The sequence below is a fragment of the Tamandua tetradactyla genome, chromosome 18 (assembly GCF_023851605.1).
Source record: "Tamandua tetradactyla isolate mTamTet1 chromosome 18, mTamTet1.pri, whole genome shotgun sequence".
Classification (NCBI taxonomy): domain Eukaryota; kingdom Metazoa; phylum Chordata; class Mammalia; order Pilosa; family Myrmecophagidae; genus Tamandua; species Tamandua tetradactyla.
This window is the reverse complement of record NC_135344.1, coordinates 78,214,811-78,234,617: the sequence shown is the minus strand read 5'-3', so window position 1 is coordinate 78,234,617 and position 19,807 is coordinate 78,214,811. Positions and strand designations below refer to the sequence as shown.

Sequence of the window (19,807 nt, the reverse complement as noted above, 5' to 3'; positions counted from 1 at the left end):
TTCTCTATCCTGAGGTTGTAAAGGAACACTAAAAAAAAGCATCTTTTAAGTCAATAACCATGATACTATAATGTTCAGGTATCATTGGTAACCCAGGTTGAAGAGGTCCCATAGGTTGGATACATTTATTAACCTCTCTCAAGTCAGTTAAAAATCTCCATGCTCCAGATTTTTTATGGATAACAAACACAGGAGAATTCCAAGGAGATGTGGAAGGTTCAATATGCTGCAATTTTAATTGTTCTTGAACAAGAATACGTAAAGCCTCAAGCTTTGGTAAAGGCAATGGCCACTGTTCCACCCATTTAGGTTCTGTAGTAAGCCAAGTAAGGGGTAACGCTTGAGGAGATGAAACAGTGGCTGCTAGTTTTCCGAGGCCAAGGGATTAAAATTCATATTCAGCATCATATTTTTAACAGAATTGGATAAATGTGGAATAGTTAAGAAAGCTCCAAATTGTTATAGCAAATTTCTTCCCCAAATATTAATAGGGATGTCAGCAACATAGAAGGACAACTCAGCTAATTGACCGTCTGGCCCTCGGCAAGATAAACAGTCATTACTTTTAAAAATGTTACCAAGAGAACCAACACCAGTAAGTTTGATAGAAACAGCATGACAAGGCCGAGAAGGAGGCCAATGTTTTTGAGCGATTATGGAAACATCAGCACCAGTATCTGCCAAGCCTTCAAAGGCTATACCTTGTATGATAATGGTAAAAGCAGGTCGTTCATCTTTTATCATTGTTTCCCAGAAAACCTGAGACCCAGTACTACCAAATCCTCCTGTTTGTTCCACATCTCGAGATTTGAAAGGGAAATATGGAATTAATAGTAATTGAGCAATCTGTTGTCCAGTTTGTACAGTTAATGGAGACTGTGCCTGACACATGATTTGAATTTCTCCAGTAAAATCTGGATCAATAATGCCAGGAAATACAATAAGGCCTTGCAAGGTAGAACTACTTTGGCCAAATAAAAGTCCTACTGAACTGGAAGGTAAAGGACTGCAAACTCCTGTAGGAATGTGTACAATACCCTGGTTAGGTTCCAAATAAACAGTACGAGAAGCAGAAAGGTCAGCTGCAGCACTGTCCTTAGTAGCGGCATACAGCTGAGAAACTGGAATAAGATTTACGGATTGGGGTGCATAAGGAGATGTTGCATCCCATCGCTGACCGAAAATTATAACCTTGTATTTGGATGGGGGCCCCAAGGTTTTGGGCCCTGTGGGTAGTTTTCCTGGTTCTGGGAAAATGGTTGAAAAGCCATTTGTGGTGGTTTAGAAAAGGCACCTTTGTTTTTACATTCTTTTGCCCAGTGATAAACTTTTCTACACTTAGGACAAGGGCCTAGGGGAGGACGAAGACGTAACCCTCATTCATTAGCCCCTCTGTATTTTACACAATCTTTTTGAAAATGGCCTGGCTGACTGCATTTATGACAAATCAGTTGCTTGGAAAGAGATTCTGCCAATTTTGCAGCAAAAACATCTGCATGATGTTCAGGGCTACCTACACCACTACAAGCCCTGACATTCATCAATGCCAGCATTCTATGCCTTTAAAGGACCTAAAATTTTTTTACAAGAAGGATTGGCATTCTCATAAGCAAGGTGTTGTGATAAAATATTGGCAGCTTCTGTGGAGCCAATAGTACGATCTATAGCCAAGTGCAATCGAGCAAGAAAGTCAGCAAAAGGCTCATTGGGTTCTTGTATAATTTTTACAAAGGATAAGGTAGTCTCTCCAGTATTTACAATTTTCTTCCATGCTTTTAAAACAACTGCTTTCACTTGATCTAAAACCTGATTGTCCAACCCAGCCTGATTCTTCATAGTAGCAAATAGACCTTGTCCAGTTAATTGATCAAGAGTAGGACCCGGAGGATTCTGAGCAGCATTTAAAGAAGCCTGCATTTTAGCCTCATCCAACCACCAACTCTTCCATTGTATATATTGTGAAGAACCTAAAACTGCTTTACCCAAATGTTCCCAATGCATAGGAATCATTAAATTAGTATTGGAAAAGGCATCCAGCAAACCAAGAACAAAAGAAGATTGAGGCCCATATTCTGTTAGGGCCTTTTTGAATTCCCATAATGTAGAGTATTGAATAGGAGTATAGTTAACTTGTTGACCCCCTCCAGCAAGAGGCTGGTGGATAATAGGGAAAACAAAATGGGGATCTGGAAAAGCAGCAGCCGTTTCAGAATAATGTGGAGGTCCTGGTCCTGGATTATTGAAAATAAAAGTCTGACGTCTTAAAACAGGGGAAGGTGCTGGTGCTGATGCCTGTACTGTGGCTGGGAAAGCATGGAGTGTGAGATAGCAAGGAGTCACAGGAGGGGGAGAAGGGGAAAAGCATCATCCTCCTCAGCTAGTTTTAAACCTTTAGAAAATCGATCAGCTACTAGAGGAATAGGATCCTCATCATCAGAATCAGAATCTTCAAGAAAAAAAGAGTCAACCTGACATGCTACAGATACAGAGACTCCATGAGAATCTAAAGGCACTTCCTCACAATTGTCATTGCCACTACAAGAAGGAGCATTGGAACCCTCCAGTTTAGAAGGAGTTGCAGGTTCCAGTAACTGAAAAGACTGATTAATCACACTACACAATGTCCATAACTTAAGTTCCATAGTGTCCCCTCTCTGATGATGTTCACACAAAGTCTTAACTACTTCTTTCCAGTCCGTAAGATTAAGCTGAACTTTATGCTGACAGCAAAACCAATAACATTTCTGAGAGATATGCTTAAAAAGTTTTGAAAGCAAAGCATCAGAAACCTCCACTCCTGTGGAGTGTAACAATCCCTTGAGTAAATATAAATATTCCCGTTCCACTGACAGTGAGTTGCCCATTATGACACACAAAACATATATCCGAAAGTCCCTCTCAATTCAAGGAGGCGCAAAATTCCCTCGCAAATTCGAGGAGGTGCCTTACCCTTTCGGTTCCGTAGTGTTGAATGTTCCAGCGAACTGGGCCAGATCCCTGTGCAGTGATGAAAGGTCCCTATTCGGGTGCCACTTGTTTCAATCTTTCAGCAACCCTGCGAAATGAATACACACAGACACACAAGACAGACAGGACGACTGCAGCCCCGAAGAGCTTCAGCTGCTTTATTTTATATCCTTTCTCACAGCTCTTTTGCTGACCAAGCCTGCTTTTCAGTATATTACTCCCTACATACAAGAGATAGCTAAAAAGACTTTGGGGCTTAAGAAAAAACAAACATTCTGTCCCTCTCAGACTGTCCTCCAAGTAAGCAGATAGCAGTCTCCACACTTTACTGCCAAGGCCACTCTGAAGCCAGTCACTCTCAATAAATTCCACAGGTTTTCTATTAACCCTTGGCTCCTACAGAAGTTACTCCTAATTCCACCTTAGAACATGTCCACCAGAAGAAGGGCTGAGGACTCCTCAGACCTAGGGAAGAGGACCTCTGCTCCAGCCAGAGATTTTCCTGACACCCTTTGTTCCACCATCCCTGCAGGCTATGAAGACAGTACCCATAACCTAAGAAGAAGAGGGAATTTTGTGAGCCCTCAGACTGTTTGGACACAAAGAAACTAGCCAGAGGCAGAAAGGCCTCTCACACCATCACAAGGGGGCCTAGTCCCTTGGATGTGCCTCCATCCAAAGGTAATGAACTGCTGTGCCCTGGGCTCCCTGGTTTGTGTCTTCACCATGTGGGACATTTACTCAGCATCACAGGGTAGACCCAGTAGAGACATGGGCTTCAAGAAAGACCAAAGACCACCCACAATAAGACAAGTGTGCTTTTCTGAAAATGTACAATGTGTATGTCATTCACCTGTGGCTCCCCCAGCAAGCTGGTTCAAGAGCCTCACCCTCATGCAGATCATTTAATTTTTCAAAGCTCTGCTGTGGGGGTGCCAATTCTGAGTGGAAGGTCCTTTCCTCCAGGGGAATAAAATACATTCTTTTTTCAAGTTACTGTCTTTCATGATAATTTTTTATTCCTCAAACTAATACACCAAACATCAAACAATGAAAGAAAGAAAAATAAATCAATACCCATTCTTCACATTTTCATTAATATCACCTGAGAATTGCCCTCAATTTATAATTCTTAAGATACAAGTAGCTTCATGTTTCACAAAATTTTGAAGAAGAATTTTGGGTGATGGGACCATGCATTCATAGTCATGGATTTAAATGTCTCTATTAAGGAGGAATAGTTGCTAGCTGCCCCAGGAATCCTTTCCCATCCTGCAGGAAGCTAGAACTGCACTGCTACCCACCTCACAGCAGGGCCTCAGTGGAATTCCATAGAGGTCCTGAAGGCTCCTTTTTCCATCTCCAGACTTAGGGAACAGGAAATTTCCATGTCTTTGGTATATAGGCTACTGGGGTTACTCTTCAACCACCTGACTCAAAAGAAACATGACTTTTGTTCAATGACCTTTGTTATTTATGTTCCTGATCTGCTTTCTTTCTTCCATCTTCTGAGACAGCCAGACAGCTTGATGTGAATGACACAGGTATATGAATAGGTATAGTTGCTTTAGTTAGCTGACTGTTCTACTCCATAAACCTGGGTTTGAGGTGTGCATGTTGTGGGGGGAGGGTTGAGTAAAGAAGTATTCCCCACTCTTCTTCCCCTTCCTATAAGAGGAGTCCAAGAAGAAGGGATAGCAGAAAAAGGTATTAGCCAAACAGAGGGGAAGGAGCACGTGATATTGTAACTGTAAAAAAGGTATCTTCCCAACAACTTATTTTTCAGAAATAGAAAAACCAATAAGCAAATTTATCTGGAAGGGCAGGGTGCCCCGAATTGCTAAAAACATCTTGAGGAAAAAAAACGAAGCTGGAGGTCTCGCGCTGCCTGACTTTAAGGCATACTATGAAGCCACAGTGGTCAAAACAGCATGGTATTGGCATAAAGATAGATATATCGACCAATGGAATCGAATAGAGTGCTCAGATATAGACCCTCTCATCTATGGACATTTGATCTTTGATAAGGCAGTCAAGCCAACTCACCTGGGACTGAGCAGTCTCTTCAATAAATGGTGCCTAGAGAACTGGATATCCATATGCAAAAGAATGAAAAAAGACCCATCTCTCACACCCTATACAAAAGTTAACTCAAAATGGATCAAAGATCTAAACATTAGGTCTAAGACCATAAAACAGATAGAGGAAAATGTTGGGAGATATCTTATGGATCTTACAACTGGAGGTGGTTTTATGGACCTTAAACCTAAAGCAAGAACACTGAAGAAGGAAATAAATAAATGGGAGCTCCTCAAAATTAAACACTTTTGTGCATCAGAGAACTTCATCAAGAAAGTAGAAAGACAGCCTACACAATGGGAGACAATATTTGGAAACGACATATCAGATAAAGGTCTAGTATCCAGAATTTATAAAGAGATTATTCAACTCAACAACAAAAAGACAGCCAACCCAATTACAAAATGGGAAAAAGACTTAAACAGACACCTACCAGAAGAAGAAATACGGATGGCCAAGAGGCACATGAAGAGATGCTCAATGTCCCTGGCCATTAGAGAAATGCAAATCAAAACCACAATGAGATATCATCTCACGCCCACCAGAATGGCCATTATCAACAAAACAGAAAATGACAAGTGCTGGAGAGGATGCGGAGAAAGAGGCACACTTATCCACTGTTGGTGGGAATGTCAAAGGGTGCAACCACTGTGGAAGACAGTTTGGCGGTTCCTCAAAAAGCTGAATATAGAATTGCCATACGACCCAGCAATACCATTGCTAGGTATCTACTCAAAGGACTTAAGGGCAAAGACACAAACGGACATTTGCACACCAATGTTTATAGCAGCGTTGTTTGCAATTGCAAAGAGATGGAAACAGCCAAAATCTCCATCAACAGAAGAGTGGCTAAACAAACTGTGGTATATACATACGATGGAATATTATGCAGCTTTAAGACAAGATAAACTTATGAACCATGTAATAACATGGATGGACCTAGAGAATATTATGCTGAGTGAATCCAGCCAAAAACTAAAGGACAAATACTGTATGGTCCCACTGATGTGAACAGACATTCGAGAATAAACTTGAAATATGTCATTGGTAACAGAGTTCAGCAGGAGTTAGAAACAGGGTAAGACAATGGGTAATTGAAGCTGAAGGGATACAGACTGTGCAACAGGACTAGATACAAAAACTCAAAAATGGACAGCACAATAATACCTAATTGTAAAGTAATCATGTTAAAATACTGAATGAAGCTGCATCTGAGCTATAGGGTTTTTTTTGTTTTTGTTTGCTTGTTGGTTTGTTTGTTGTTGTTGTTTTTTACTATTACTACTACTTTTATTTCTTTTCTTTATATTAACATTTTATATCTTTTTCTGTTGTGTTGCTAGTTCCTCTAAACCGATGCAAATGTACTAAGAAACAATGATCATGCATCTATGTGATGATGTTAAGAATTACTGAGTGCATATGTAGAATGGTATGATTTCTAAATGTCGTGTTAATTTCTTTTTTTTTTCCGTTAATAAAAAATAAAAATAAAAAAAAATAAAATAAATAAATAAATAAATTAAAAAAAAAAAAAAAAAGGTATCTTAACCTATTCATCAGTATTTGGTTTACTTTCCAGATCCTTACTGGGAACTTACTTCCAATATTGGTACATAACATTAGACCTCTGGATGGGGACACATCTCCTGGTCCACCCCCATGCAGATGGGGATCAAGAACAGGAACAAGTTTTGAGTGCCATCTGGATGGCATGGCTGTTTCCTAAGGGAGTATGGCTTTTCTATCCTGGGCTGGGTGGTATGAGTGTAGGAATAAGATCAGTGCTGCATATGTGACTGCCATGTGTGTAGTTTGACTTTAACTAGACAATGAATTCTCCCCACTGAGACTGAGTGCTACCTTGAGGAAGGAAGGCACCTCTCCATGCCAAGCCTTCACACTGGCTGGGTTGATGATCTTATTGCTGACCAGAAAGTTCAGGTAACCATCAGCAATGAAAACATTTCCTGTGTGACAGCACAGACTACCTTAGGAAAAATAAAGCAGAAATGTAAAACCAGGTTTTGTGAACACCGAATGGAAGAAAGAAAATGAGGAAGGGGAAAATGATCAGTCAATGAAAAGGAATTCAGATACCCTGATAAGCACTGATATTCTCATTCTCTCTCTCTCTCTTGCACACACACACACACACACACACACACACACAGCTTGAAGACTTAGTCCATGTGGCCAATGTTCTGAAGCACTTTGTTGCCTATCTATGGAGTTTTCATGGGCTTTGTTTTAAGCTCAAGGAAAACACGTGTTAGCAGTAGCATCACTCTTCTGGACAAGGGAAGATTTCTTGCATTCCTTCTGTCCCCATGTGATGACAATGAGTAAGATCTTGTCAGTACACTATTGTCCCAATGTGGTTGGCTTGCTGCCTTTTTATCTTTCAACAAATCTCCACAGATTCATCCTCAGTGCATTAACCTCTGGTGTGCTCCATAACTTGTCTAGGAGTACAGAGGTCTGGGGAATTGTTGGAGCCCTACTCAGCTCCATGAAGCATAAATCACAAAAGTCATCAGTTGGGTGAATTTATCCATATCTATGCTATTTGGTTGAAGCTTCTAAAGTGCCAGATAGAGCAACTGACAGCAAAGAAGATATCAAAAGCTTTGAAACCAACATAGAAGGAGTGAAATTTAATGCAGGGTCCCAATGATAGGTAAGGGGCCCCTGGAGATGTGTGAGGTGCTACCAGTGTACCTAGGATCCAGGAGGAAGGAGAGGTGAGGGAAAATGCAGCCACTTCTCTCACAAGCTGCATACCTTTCACTTCTTTTCCTGGCTCCATTGCCCATCTAGAACCTCAAGTTCATGGAAGAATAGGCACAGTGAGAGCTCTCACCCTCATCTTGTTTTAATCTTAATTTTGATCTACATCTGTCAGCTGTGGGTCTTTTGTAGCTAAAATTTATCCAATTGAGGTGATTCCCTTCTACTCCTAGCTTGTTGAGTCTGTTTATTATGAAACATTTATTATTCAGATATTTTGAATCTATTGAGATAATCATGTGTTTTTTGCCCTTTATTCACTCTAATACTTTTGAGGGAAGGATTCTACAAATTTTTTTACAACTCTGAGAGTATTAAAAGGGAAGGATTAAGAGTCCAAGAAGCTAATTTATTTATTTACAACTCATTCACTAATATATTTTTTAACCTTAGACAAACGTATTTTATTCTTTCCTTCATTCAATGGGTATTTGTAAGTTCCTACAAGCCACTGAGATTTGCATTAAATGCTAGAACTACATAGAAAAGCAGTAAAATGGTCAAATCCTGTTTATTACTTGTTTTTATATGGTGTGAAAGTTAGCCTTGATTTTCATATTTTAAATGGTTAAAAATCAAAAGAAACATAATATTTCAAGACAGGTATACATTTTAAGAAATCTAATTTCAGCATCCATAAACAAAGTCTTATTAGACACAACCACACTCATTCATTTATGGATTGTCTTTGGTTATTTTGTGCCAACATGGCAGACTTTGTAGCTGTGGCAGAGACTATGTGTTCCTCAAAGCCTAAAGTATTTACTATCTGACCTTTTGTGGAAAAAGTTTACCAAACCTTGACAGAGGTGAATCAAAGACAAGCTTTGATTTGAAGTAACCTGAAGAAGGAAATGGCTAAAAAAAGTTATGCAATACAATGTCATACAGATGGGACAATAAAATGCCAGTGGCATTATCAGAATGTCAAGCAGGGCATCAGGGTTATAGAAGACTGCCTAATACCATACATAATGAGAGGAATCTCCCATAAAGAAGATGTCCCCTAAAGATTGAGAAGAAACTTCACCATGGAAAATAATTTTGAGGCAGATCTTTCAATTACAGAAAGTCAGGGAAGCAGGAGATATTGTAGAATAAGTTCTATCAGAATTATGAAGTGCTATCAACAAACAACCAAAAAAAAATGGCAGGAAATGTGGCAGAAATGTGAAGATAGATTTGAGTAGTCACATCATGAAAAGTATTTTAGATCCTTGAGTAGGCTTGAATTACACAGTAAGATATCAAGTACACAAATAACAGGACAAGGTTTATAGTTTACAAAATTATTCTGGTGAACAGATCTTTTCCCTGGAGAAAAGTTTGAGGGATGAATTTGAAGACCATTAGAATGTGCTGAACAGTTAACAGGAGGTGAGAAAGTTATTATGGTTCATGTTCTGAAGAATTTCTGTAAAAAAAGTACATGAGAAAAAGTGGGAGTATGGTCTGGTTGCTACAGAAAGATGCGAGGTTAGGGAAATGGTTTCTAGGATGGTGATGATTTGAGCATGCATAGGCTATGCATGAGGAAGTAGAGTTGGAGCCATTCACTCTGCAGAATAGCAAGGTAGTGAGAGAAGGAGTTATGTCCTCAATAAGGTAGGAAGAAATTGAGTAAAAGGTATAACCTCACCTCAAATATTATAAAGCACATCAGATGCTTCATAATATTTGAGGTAAGGCTGAAGGAGGTGATGAAATTGGTGCTCACAGTAGAGGCTGATCTCTCATGATGCATGAAATTTATTTTTAAATAATACCCTAGGTTCTCTGTAAAGAATAAGGGGAGTAGATCAGTAGTGGGTTTGAAGAGTGAGAAGAATGAATACAGAATACACTCAAGAGAATGGGGTGCTGGATTTGAATCTTAAGGAAAACCTGATATTAGCATCTTGGAGGAAAATCAGGGGAAGATATTTTATGACCACATCGTATGTTCTAAAAAGCTAGAAGCATCATCATATGCATTTTTTCTAGACAAAATAGTACAAAAAAATTCACTTTAGAATAGCATTGTGGGTGTTATATGCCTGAAGGCAGAGACAAAGGGCGTGCAGCTCTCTAGGTTCCCAATGCACTGAATATGAGTTCAGAAAAATTACTGGAGGAAGCAGGATAGAGAAGAGTGAAAAGATATGTTGTTCCTTTTACCAAGCTCAGTGTTACAAAACAAAACCATTTTATCATGCTGAAATATATATTTCATCAGAAATTCAATAAGGACACAGTGGGGATGGACTTTTGCATTTCTACAGTGTCTGAGCTATCTCAAATGGCTAAGGGTTAGAATAACTTCACCCACATCACACATCTCTTGTTCTAGACCTACCGCATAGGTAAAATTCAGGGCCAATTATAATCTGATATGAAAGCTCAGATGTGATGCAAAATTTAAGAGGACCCCCTAATTCCAGGCCTTAATTTGAGTTTTCTAAATAAATGATTGCTAGAAGATGCATTGTAATCATCCAGTAACTGTTTAAACTTTCATTTGGCAGTTGCTATTTCAGGTATATCTTCTTCCACATATTATTTAGGTCGTCCCTCTAAAAATCATGCTATGACTATGGATAGCTACATACACACACAAACACTGATTACTTCTGTCTTTGGAACATGAGCCAAAATAATTGGTGTACTTGAAAAGAATGTAGTTTGACCAAGGACTGAATGTGCATGAAATCAAATGAAAAACAAATTTATTATTTTTTAGGTAAGAGGTTGTATTTATGTCAGAGAATTGGAAATTAGTTTATATGTATGTGTTTTAACACTTCTTTACTTTCTCTACATTATAAGATGTCCCAAAGTCATTTTTTTCAATCATTCCTTTCACAATCCTAAAGTCAGCCTGAAGTCCACATGACTTTCTGTTAATTTACGATGCATTGGAACAAAGATCTACACTCTTTAGAGAAATACAGTGGAATTCACAATGTCCAGTATTTGATTAAAAACTACCAGACACATGAAAGACATTTGAAGAAGCAAGAACATTTGACTTTTAATCAAGAGAAACAATAAGTTAATGGACTCAGTTGCATAGATGATCCAGATTTTGGATTTAAAAAACTAGGACTTTAGGGGCGGGCCGCGGTGGCTCAGCGGGCAAAGTGCTTGCCTGCTATGCCGGAGGACCTCGGTTCGATTCCCGGCCCCAGCCCATGTAACAAAAACGGAGAAACAGAATACAATAAAACAAGAAAATGTTTAAAAATGTTTCCCTTTCTTCCTTCCTTCCTTCCTTCTATCCTTCCTTCCTTCTCTCTGTCTTTCCTTTAAAAAAAAAAAAAAAAAAAAAACTAGGACTTTAAAATAATTATGACAAACATGCAACATAAATTAAAGAAGAATAAAAACATAGTGGACATGAGGAAGCATAAGAAAAATATTTCAATTTGATGAATGAAAAGAAAAGATAAACATGAAGACAAGTCAAAGGTGGTTACTTAAAATGAAACACAGAAACAACAAAGAGTGACATTTCCAAGCTGCAGAGGGGAGAAAAATAAATCTCCAAACCTAGAATACAACAACAACAACAAATATCTTTCAGAAATACTGGTGAAAATGAGAGTTCACACCCACAAGGAAGACTAGTATTAAAAAAAAAAACCAGAAAATAACAAGTGTTGGAGAGGATGTAGAGAAAGTGGAACTCAAATACCTTGTTGGTGAAATGTAAAATGGTGCAGCCACTGTGGAAAACAATATGGTGGCCCCTTAAAAAGTCAAATATAGAATTACCACATGACCCAGTAATTCTATTTTTATATATATACACCCCCCAAAAAATGAAAACAGGGACTCAAACAGATACTTGTACACCAAAGTTTACACAGTATTATTCACAATATATAAAAGTGGATGTGACCAAAGTGTCCAACAACAAGTGAATGGATAATCAAAATCTGTTACATACACATAATGGACTATTATCCCGTCATAAGAAAGAATGAAGTCATGAGACCTGCTACAACGTGGAAGACCCTCAGTGAAGTAAGCAAGGCACGTGTGGGTGTATACTGTATGATGTCACTTAGCTGAATAGGAATAACAAATTCACAGAGATAGGAAGTAGATAAGAGGTGGGGGAGATGAGGCGATGGGGGAAGGGGAGTATTTATAAAGATTTTTTTAAAAGCAATTCAAAATTTTTTAAAAAAGAATAGAATGTCTCTGTTTTATTGCCATCCTTTTGGCCCCTTTTTAATTTAAGGCAAGTAAGAGTTGAAGTTCATTCTTAGATACCTTCATTTAAGTAAAAAATAATATAAATCCAAGAAAAAGCACTAAAGAAGTTATCATCCACATAATAAAGGAAATAGCAAAACTGGTCCAGATGTTTGAGGGGAGTCTGCAGGTGGGCCCTGAGCTGATGATGGAGTATGTCACTTGAATGCTAGGCTCTAAACTGGCGAGGAAGCCCTGGGCAGGAAGGAGGTGGATCCTGGGGCCAGGAATTGCCTGCAATGAGGGAATACCCAGATGCCCCAAAGTGCCTCGTGCCCTATGGTAGCTGGGCCCATGCATTTCAGAGCTCCAGGCCTGCCTGCCAGCCCCTCACCAGCCACTGCCCCAGAACCACGCTTGCTCCCAGTTTCCTGACCCTGGACCTTCTGGGTGGGGCTGGGTGGTGGTCATGCCTGTCCTAAAGCCCATCCTGGAGGCCAGCATTATGTGTAGCGCTCCCAAGTCTGCCAACCTTTCAGGTACTACTCCCTGCCTCTCTGTCCATCCCATCCATCTGTCCAGCTAGGCTTTCTTTCACAGACACCCACTGGGAGGGGGGCTTTCCTGGACAGATGCCAATTCTGAAGCCAGGAGCCACTGGGGGAGAGGAGGTGGGGAATACCTTTAGCCCCGAGATTGGGGTCCCCTGACAGTGAGATGGGCTGAGGGGAGCCATCTTCACTCTTTCCTGTACTCACCTTCAAAGCCAAATTCTTTGGTGAGAAGGTCTCTGCTGGGCTTCAGTCGACCAGGTGTAGGGGATAGCTTAGTCAGGCACCTGGGGTCAATCTGGAGTTCAAATTAAGGTTCAGAGCAGAGCCAGGTGGGGGCTGGGTGGTGTCGGGCTTTGGTGAAGGTTAAGAGGTCAGTGTGTGCTTGGTGTTGGGGAAGAGAAAAAGGAAAAGGAAAAGAAAGAAGGTGATATAAATGAATTTTTATGTATTTTTTAAAAGCTGAAATAAATTGTTACCTAATAAAAACATCTAAGGGAATATCTTTAAGAAGAGGGAAGATTGTATCAGTCAGAAATGTGGGTCTACAAGAAGAAATGAAGTGTATTGGAAATGCAAGTGAATATAGAAATTCATTTTTCTCTTTTGAAATTCTTTAGAAGTCAATTGGAAGAGGTAAATATAAGTACACTGCTATAAGTTTCTTATGTTACACGTGAAGCAGTATATTGTTAAGTCAAGAAAGCTGTAATAAGTTTAGGATACCTATTTTAGTCCTAGAGAAACTACTGAACAAATAATATGAAGAGTTATAGTCCAAAATATCAATAGACAAAATAAAATACCATATTAATAAATAGTTGAATAATCCAAACAAAGATAAGTAATAAAGAATCCAGAGCAACTGGGGCAAAGAGAAAACAAAACAAAAGTGGGAAGACTTAAGCCCAATCATATAAACAATTATTTTACACGTAAAGGGACTAAACAGTCTAATTAAAAGAGAGAGCTTGTCAGATTGCTTGCAAAACAAGGCCCAAATACGTGTTGACCACAGACTTATGTATTATAATTTTATAAAGACATGCAAACATTAAACATACAAAAGTGCATGGATACATTAATATTGGACAAGGGGAATTCAAGAAAAGGAATATTACCATAGTCAAAGAAGGAATATTTCATGATGATATAAGTGCAATTCCATCAAAACACTTAAACAAATAAAAAAATTTAAATATGTTGCACTTAATTCAAATTACTTGAAGCAAACATGTCTATATCTAAAGGAATTAATTGGTAAGAATCAATAGATTTTGATACTTATCTCTCAGTGTCTGAAAAAAAGATTAGATAAAATATCTATTAGATTAGACAAAATATCATTAAAGTACAGATTTGTCAACTCTCAACTAGACTTAATTCTTAAATTGCTACTATAGAACTATGCCAACAACAGGACAACACACATTCTTTTCGAGCAAATGTGGAACATGCATCAAGTTAGACCTATTCTGAACCATGAAACAAATTTCAATAACTTTTAAAAGCATTAAATCATGCAAAGTTTATTAAATTAGACAATAAAAACAATCTAGAAAATACCTATACATTTTTTAAATTAAGCAATATACTTGTAAATTACTCATCATTGCATTCTACCACATTAACTGAAAAAAAGAGAAAATTATGCAATTATTTCAAAAGAATCTTCAGGATTATACACAAAGAAAAGAAAACAACAAGACAATAAAATGTCAGCAAACTATAAATAGAAGTGAATGTCATGAACCTGATAAAAAGCTTCCATGAAAAACCAACACTTTACATCTTACTAAACAGTAAGATCTATTATAGTGGGTGTATCTATCTCTCTATCATCGATCTATAGAGAGATCTATTTTATTTTATATATATACAGAAATTTCTACAGCTTGATTTAACAGTAAATGAGCAATTAATCCAATAAAAATGTGCAAAACACTTTAGTCAATGTAACAAAATAAGATAAAAATGACCAGTAATCACAAATAAAGATGGTAAATGGCATTAACCACTAAGAAAATGGAAATAAAAATCAAAGTGAGATATTGCCTTACATCAACTAGAGTGACTAAAGTTTAAAAGTCTGATAATATCAAATGTCGGTGAGGATGTAGACACCTGGAACTTTTTAAAATTCTGAAATGATAAAATCTCTCCGGAAAATGTTATGGCATTTTGAAAAATAAAGTTAGAAATAACATGTAGTCAAAGGCCCACCACTTTCACCTCTTGGCACTTATCCAAGAGAAATGACATGACCTTCACTGATCCTGAGGAGAAGGTTGAATTTCATGGGTAGAATTTCAGAGATATTGGTAAGATGTGAAACATATTGTTTGATAGATAACTAGAGAGGGGTTGACTGAATATAAGAAATGCAAAATAATCATGAGGGAGGGCATGGTGCAGTTTGAGAATTTATCAGTCAAGAACTTATCTCTCTCTTTACTAGTGGGAGTTTTCTTTAGCATACATAGCTCAGTATTCATCATGTACTGATTGTAAAGATGGATAATTTGGAGTGGCTCAGATTTCAGGATTCACCAAGCAAGAATAAGAACAAGATGTAGTATGCATAATTTTTATTCTAATGGCAAATGAATGATTAAAATATCAAAGAGATAAAGGCATGAAGTGGTTGAAGGATAGAATTTTATTGAAATGATAACTGCAACCCACAGAAATGAAAAAGAAAGTCTATTTTTTCTGGTGAATAGATCCAAAATTACAAGTTTTCCCCTTTATATGTCAGCATATTAACATAGCAAAATTGTAAAAATGAACAGATGGTCCTCAGAGCTGCCTATTCTTTTCCTAAAGAGTGTGGTGGTTTCCCCAAGGACAACTATTAAGTTACAAATAATGGTATTAATCTTCACAGGTTTAGTAAGCATTTATGTAGTTGTTATCCATAGGTGACTATAGATATGATCTATCACATCATAGCAAGTCATGAATTCTTCAAACCATTTCTTTGCTATATGGAGATATCTAATTTTAGGGGAAAGCAGAGATTTTTCAACTCCCATAGATTTGGCAGAATTTATTCATAAAAAACTTTCAAAAAAATCCCAAATTTCCAAAAAAGTAACACTATGAAAGACATCTGTTTATTACAAATACTAACTCTAAGGAAAGTCTCATAAAAAAGTTGTATCAAGAGATATAGATAGAGTGGAATGAGCAGGGTGCCCAAACCAATGAAAAGTGACAATCCCAGATTACTTCTACAGTCACTACATTATGTTTAAATATCTCATCACTTGGAGAAAAAACTATGAAAATAAGATAACTTAGACAACCTTATTAAGTAAAACATTTTCAAGATTTTCAAACTAGACCCATAACTGACAATATTTATTTCTGATGCCAATTCCCATTTTAAAAGCTATTTTTTTCTGAACTTGTAGCATGTAACACATAAAATTCAATTAAAACTCATCAAGTGAATTTGAATGCAGAATGTATAATGCTTATATAATAGCTTGGGATATCATAAAACATATTATAGTTTTATTCTAAAAGTATAATTGAATAAATGAATTATATTCATAATCAATTTAATCTTATAAATCATGATTTTAAGATACAGATATGTAAACTTACAGATCCACACATTCCCAAACTAACCATTTATGTCATCATTATCCATCCAAGGGCTTATGGGCAGCAAAGTATCAAGTGATATCAGAAAGTGCTTGAATTTCTAATGAGATAGAAACTGAATTGCAATTCCAGAACTCCATTAACTTGAGTGACCTCCTTTCTTTGATAGAATAAAGACACTAATATATATTTTACAGATTTCTGTCAAAATCCAATGAGATAACATATTCCTAGCCCAAAAGAAATTCTCTTAAAATTTATTTCCTCCCCCTCTTCTCTTCTATGTATGATACTATTTTTTTGTATATATGAAATGTGTTATAATGAATATGCTAACATCACATTTATAAGTCAGTATTTCACAATCTTTTATGTCTATGACACTTCAAAATATTAAAAAAAATTGGCAGGAAAAAAGATTTAAAAGTGAGAGATGATAACTGACTAAAGCCTGGAACTTACCTTCATCTGGGTAATTTTATCCAGTCCTATGGCTTCTTCCTAGGTGAGATGCCTACATTTACCTAGGAACTGGCTCAGAAACTAATTCAACTCCACCACTATCACAATGTTGCTTGAGAAAATCTTGTCTTTGCTTGGGAAGGACTGATCAGCTTACAGCAATAACTTCAAAGAGAAGGCAAAGTAGTAGCGCATAAAATAGGTTCACCTCTCCCCACATCAGCACACACTTAGGAATTGGGAAGTGGTCCTAGTTCAAGCATCTTCTCTGTTTCCTCAGCACTGCAGGAAATGTAGTATTGACCATTCTAATACTTCCCTTTATAAGCAACTTTGCTGGTCCAGCATATAACTGCAAGAAGAAACTAGGTTAAGTTTCAAAATAAATTTATATTTAAATTAAATTATGTGTAGGAAATGTAAAATTCATAAAGTCAAGGTATAGCCTCTGTTGAAACCTTTATTTGGTTTTATTAGGTTATGTTTCTTGATGAATGATTCATATGGTTGACTCCAAAATACGTATCTTAAACCATACTCTTTCTTTCTAGGTATTGATTTCCAGCTGTCTTCTCTATATCTACATCTTCAAATTCAGCATACAAAAAGAAAAATTCATTATAGTCCTTTCAAAGAACTTTGTGAAGAAACAGTGAAAAACTGCATTATAATTGCTTCATCCCCACCCCCATGAAGAACCCCCTTATCCTTGACCTAAAATCCAACACCAGATTTCTATTCAGAGGCAAAACGGGTCTTGAGTTAATTCCTTCTCTATTTCCACTTACACTGTTCTAATTAAAATCTTAGTCATATTTCACTTAAACATTTTAAAGCATCTCCTACTTGAGCTCCTACTATCCATTGCTTTTCATCGTTCATATGTCATTCTGTTTTTTTATTTAAATGCATAGAATTGCTTAATTTCCATGTTTTAATATCTTTGATAACTACCAACCCACCAAAGGACAGAGTTCAAACTTATTATCATAGCATTTGTATGCCATATAAATGAAGTTAAATCATCTTTCTAACTAGTTCCATGCCTTGTGGAATATTCCAGCTGCACAATACTATTCATTCTATTGCAGTAAACAGGGCAGTTTATGTCTCTATCTTCACTCATGTGTTTTCTTTTCAGAAAGTCCTATCCTATCTTTTCCACTACTGAGCTACACAGGGCTGCAGAACTGCATAACTCCAGGGGACATGCTTCATGTCATTTAAGGGTATTGTGCTCCCATGGAGGAGACAGACCAGGATGGTGACTTGGAAGTTAGGCAAAAAGGTCACAGTCATACATACAGAACTCATGTTCATAAGGACCATTTCCCTTCTTTTATATATTCATTCATTAAAAAAATTATAAACCAAAACCTAGCACTATGGTAGTGCCTGGCCAGAGTCTTCATGGTGGCAGATGTAAATGTGTTTGAAGGATACAGGCACCAGATGTATATATATCTGCCAGGGTCCTAGGTTGGGCCAGGTTATGGACCATATCTTGCCCAATCTTAGTTCCATTATGTGGAACTATGAACAAGTATTCAAGTGTTATATCCTAGGCTAATGGATGTAGCATTATATATCCATTCTGATTTTTAGTTAAAATCAGAACCATTGGACTGTGCAGCCAATTCACCAAACTAATCCATATATGCAACAGTAATGTAGAGGAACTAGATGCTTGAGGAGAGGAAGCTTATTCTAGAAGAAGACATGATGACTAGCCAGAGAGACTGTCTTTGGCTAGAAGACATTACCTCAGTTGTAATCCAGTGATGAGCAAACCGAGCAGATGATAATTCTATTGGAAAATCAGTGTTAACCGAACCATATCCTCCTATCAAAAAATCCAAGCAAATTACATTTAAAAAATATTAATAGGTAATGTTAATATTAACCAACTGTTACTCTAGGCATTCACTTTCAGAAAAACAGAATGTGCATCCCAAAGAACATACTGAACTTTTTTGGACATTTTACACCACTTACATTGTTGCCTTCTCTTGGTGTTAACCTCATATTGCAATTATTTATAGCCTATCAGTTTAAGCCCCACTCTCAAGTTTATTTTCTTATTTTTGACTCATATTAATATTTCCCACACAATGAGAACAGATTAATAGATAATGAAAGGTAAAATCTGAAATAATTTAGTAGGGTGATCATGGAGACAAGCCAAATATATTAAAGTCACCTTGGTGATACAAATATTTGAGAATTTTAAGAGAGTTAGGGCATATGAAAGTTGGAAATAGGAAAGAAATACTTAAAATAGCAGGGAAATTGAAATGGCTGTCCCCCAAAGCATATAATACACGCAAGGACTTGTATACCATGGTGTAAGACTATGGAATTCCTGGAATGCCACATTATCCAGTTCAATTTTGGGTCACAGGTATATCATGTGAATTTGGAGCAAATTTAACTGCATGACTTTCTCTCTTCCTTATAAGTTTGTTAATTATGCCTTTATTCATTATTCTCTAGTAATTATTGCAGGAAACACATGTGTCCTTAACATACCAGATTTCTACCTTGAATAAGTACTTTTATCGCTTCCTAGCTAACACAGGGAACTCACACATTTGAAGCATTTTCACCTTTCCACATTTTCTGTATTGTGGTACAATATGTAAAATGTTAAAAGTGCACAAAATTTCATGCAGCACATAATTTTTATGGCCTACTTTAATAGGTCACTTTACATTAACTTTTTATTTTTATCATCTTACAATTTGAATGGTTGCACTGTTTTGCATAATGTATATGAATTATTAATATACCTCTCTCCTACTATCAGATATTTATTTTGTTTAAAGAATAAGTAAACCTATGATGAGCATTTTTAAAATAAGTACCTATTATTTTCTTGGAATAAATTTGAAGTGCAACTATTGGATGGAAGTGAATGACATTTTAAAACGCTTTTGAAATATATTCCCAAATTGTTCTCTAGAAATGCTGAACTGGTTTATACCACATCCTTTAATATGACACTGAATTTTATTACTTATCCTTACAGTATCACATAGTACTATTTTGTAATGAATTTTTACTTAAGTATTTTATTTACTAATGAATAGTCTATATTTGGATATATTTTTCATTTATTTGTATTGATCATTGGTCAATTGTCAGCAATTTTATTTTCTATTTCATTT

General features: G+C 36.9%; 1 protein-coding gene across 6 annotated transcripts in view; it reads left to right on the top strand.

Moving 5' to 3' along the window:
• Window positions 1-19,660, top strand: part of LOC143662379 (uncharacterized) — a 53,499-nt gene extending 33,839 nt beyond the window's left edge. For 3 of the 6 annotated variants that reach the window (XR_013165324.1, XR_013165320.1, XR_013165317.1), the window contains 2 exons: window positions 3,500-4,726; window positions 6,589-10,919. Coding sequence is in view for 1 of the 6 variants with exons in the window: in XM_077136081.1 (XP_076992196.1) it covers window positions 17,192-17,334 (143 nt within the window). In the remaining 5 variants the exon portion in view is untranslated. Of the gene's footprint in view, window positions 1-3,499; window positions 4,727-6,588; window positions 10,920-17,191 lie in introns of those variants that run through there. The other 3 variants (XR_013165323.1, XM_077136081.1, XR_013165318.1) reach the window with 2 other exon arrangements.
• The last annotated feature ends 147 nt before the right edge of the window (window positions 19,661-19,807 follow it).